This window comes from Limulus polyphemus, unplaced genomic scaffold (genome assembly GCF_000517525.1).
Source record: "Limulus polyphemus unplaced genomic scaffold, Limulus_polyphemus-2.1.2 Scaffold918, whole genome shotgun sequence".
Lineage (NCBI taxonomy): Eukaryota > Metazoa > Arthropoda > Merostomata > Xiphosura > Limulidae > Limulus > Limulus polyphemus.
In genome coordinates, this window is record NW_013666528.1 from 91,379 (window position 1) to 94,316 (window position 2,938).

At 31.2% G+C, this 2,938-nt stretch overlaps 1 protein-coding gene across 2 annotated transcripts in view; it reads left to right on the forward strand.

The window, feature by feature from the left end:
* Positions 1 to 2,938, forward strand: part of LOC106461229 (sorting nexin-17-like) — a 60,170-nt gene that overhangs the window by 37,524 nt on the left and 19,708 nt on the right. For both annotated transcript variants that reach the window (XM_013921030.2, XM_022388092.1), the window contains exon 8: positions 1,369 to 1,509. In XM_013921030.2, the coding sequence (XP_013776484.1) occupies positions 1,369 to 1,509 (141 nt within the window). The remainder of the gene's footprint in view (positions 1 to 1,368; positions 1,510 to 2,938) is intronic.

The following is a 2,938-nucleotide window of genomic DNA, read 5'->3' on the forward strand; positions in this document are numbered from 1 at the left end:
TTATTTAATTAAATAACAATTATTTAGTGCATTACTACCATTAGTATCAAAAAAGTAGGGTTAAGTGTCATCAATAGTTGACAGCAAAAAAAAAGAAGACCCAGGTAAGGGCTTTATTTCTTGTTTTCCATGTTTATTCTTCATTTATTATTATAAAAGTAACTAAAATGTAAAAATGGGGATCTATTTAGGTTAGTTAAGGTTAGATTAGGTAAAATAAATAATAATATAATAAGAATGTTTCATGAGGCATGCACACAAGCAGCTCGGAGTAGCTTGTGGGTAATGGCACAAATAGTAGTTGAACATGGTTCAAAGGGCAATAAAACAATAAAATTTAAGTTTAAATAGATGTATACTGTGACGAGTTTAAAGATACTTAGGATAAATGAATGTAGTTTTTTGGGCGTAAACAGACAATATGTTGGCCTCTCAACATTCTGCCATACGTCATATCTTTGGGTGGAAACACGATATGTTGGCCTGGCAACAGTCTGCTTGGTATCGTATTGTAGTTTAAAACTAATGACAATACCTCTTCTTTACTTACATAGGTACATATGTAAGTTCATACTTCATTTTTAACATTTGGTGGTTGGCAATTTTCATTTAAAATATCAACATAATATGAATTCACACGTATGGGTTTTAAATTGAAGTATGTTATTAGGACTACATTTTATCCTGCCTTGTCATGGGTTTCACACAATGTTTTAGGTTTCCTGGTAAAACGATAATTTTATATCAATCACGGACATTTTATTAGCATTGTTCCAATGAGATGGTCGTGTGGTGCAAAAGATCAATTTACAGTACAATTATTAGTTGTTTTTCATTAATTATTACATATATATTTGAAATTGCAGCAAAATCTACTAATTTTTGACTGCAAACCATTGGTGTGTAAATTTTTGTATTTTTGCTATTAAAAAATTAATGAAAACTCCTACTACTAAGTACAATAAAAATATTATTATCTGTTCAACTGTGGGTTCTACTTGGCAATACTTTCTATCTGTATGATCTCATTGTATATTTTGGCCTATTGTTTACCACTGTTTTAGCAATATCTGCTGCTGAAAAGAAATTTAAAAAAAAGTTTTTTTCTATTAAATATTTAATTTTCATGTCACTGCTTGAATTTACAACTGGATTAGCTCTTCCAATATTCTGCTGTGGCTATGCTTTATATATGTGTATATGTATGTATCTACAACCATATTGGCTTTTCCAACTTTTTTTTTCTACTTGGCAGTACCCACAGCTGGTTTGGATCTTTACAACCTTTTTTATTGCAGTACCTACAACTAGCTTGGCTTTTACCTCTTTTTATTATTATTACTACATTTTTGTTTCTCTACTTGCCAGTACATGCAACTTGTACGAACACTCAAGCATTATGGATACATCCAGTTTGAACCCTGTGTTTGCAATTACCCAGAACCCAACACACAGGTAATCATTAGTGCTGGTGGAAAAGAGCTCAACTTCAGAATATCCAATGTCAGTGTAAGTTATACTTTACGTCAAATACTTTTTGCCATACTCACCCAACAAATGAAAGCATTCTAAATATAAAAAAATTTTTGATTTCTTGTTTCTTATTTTATAACTTTTCACACTGCTAATAATACCAGTATATAGAATTAGCTAAGTTATTTACTACATTAGTATTTTTCAGTTTAATGTAGATTAGCTTGATATGATCAAAAGTTACTTATAATTTTAAGTCACAAGGACAATTTGAAAATGCATCAGTCCAAAAGAAGTATTGTTTATATACCATAAAACACGTTGTCAATGTCAGAATCAAGAATTAGGAAGTTTAGATGGTATCAGTTGTTATTAGTCATCGTTAGAAACAGGAGAACAGATTTGAGGATGGTATTCGGGTGATTGCTATAATTTGTGCTACCAGCAGAGAACAATAGTTCATTAGGTATTGATCGAGTTCAAGTTAATCTTATAACCTGGGGTAACAGAGGACAATACATAACTTGATTGATATAGAGTTAAGATGAATAGTATAATCCTTATAGCAGAGAAGAATAGTTCACTACGTTGAAAATGGGTTCAGATTATTATTGCACCATGTAATAACAGAGGACACTAGTTCTAGATTGAGATGGTGTTCAAATGATTCTTCTACTATGTGGTAACTAAATATAATAACTCATTAAGTTGGGATAGAGTTCAAATGATTCTTATGATATGTGGTAACAAAAGAAATAACTCATTATGTTAAGATGGAGTTCAAATGATTCTCATAATATATGGTAACAGAAGACAATATCTCATTATGTTGGGATGGAGTTAGGCGGTTCTTTTAACCCTATATGTATGGGTGGGGGTCAAAATGCACATACCACAACCTTTTAACTCTCTCAACACTGGCTTGGTCAATTTGAACGACCACGTGACCTTTTTGTACTCTTTTAAAGTCTTTATAGCTTTGATACTACTAACTTTCAATGATTGGCAGATTTTCAGTAAACATTATAATTCTTTCATGTACAAAAAATCATGTTTTGTAGTGAAGTATTTTTAATAAACCAAAAGATTTGTCCATGAATATATTGAGTCTTTTTTTGACTAGTCCTCATGCAAAGTGATTTTCTTGTTAAGATTAAAAATACTTTTCTTACTCTCAAAAATCTCTCATTTCATTTGCGTAATCTCCAAAACCTCCTAGATACATTTCAAATGTTTGTTTTATCTGTTATTTTCTCTACCCTAACTCTATACAAGGTCTGTCAATTTGACCAACCTTGTAACCACCCCAAAAAAATTGAAATAAACCTTAATTACTGTTTTTTATTTCTAGAATGACTTCAAATTATAACATGGCGTAAACAGACAATATGTTGGCCTCTCAACATTCTGCCATACGTCATATCCCAAAGATATGACGTATGGCAGAATGTTGAGAGGCCAACAT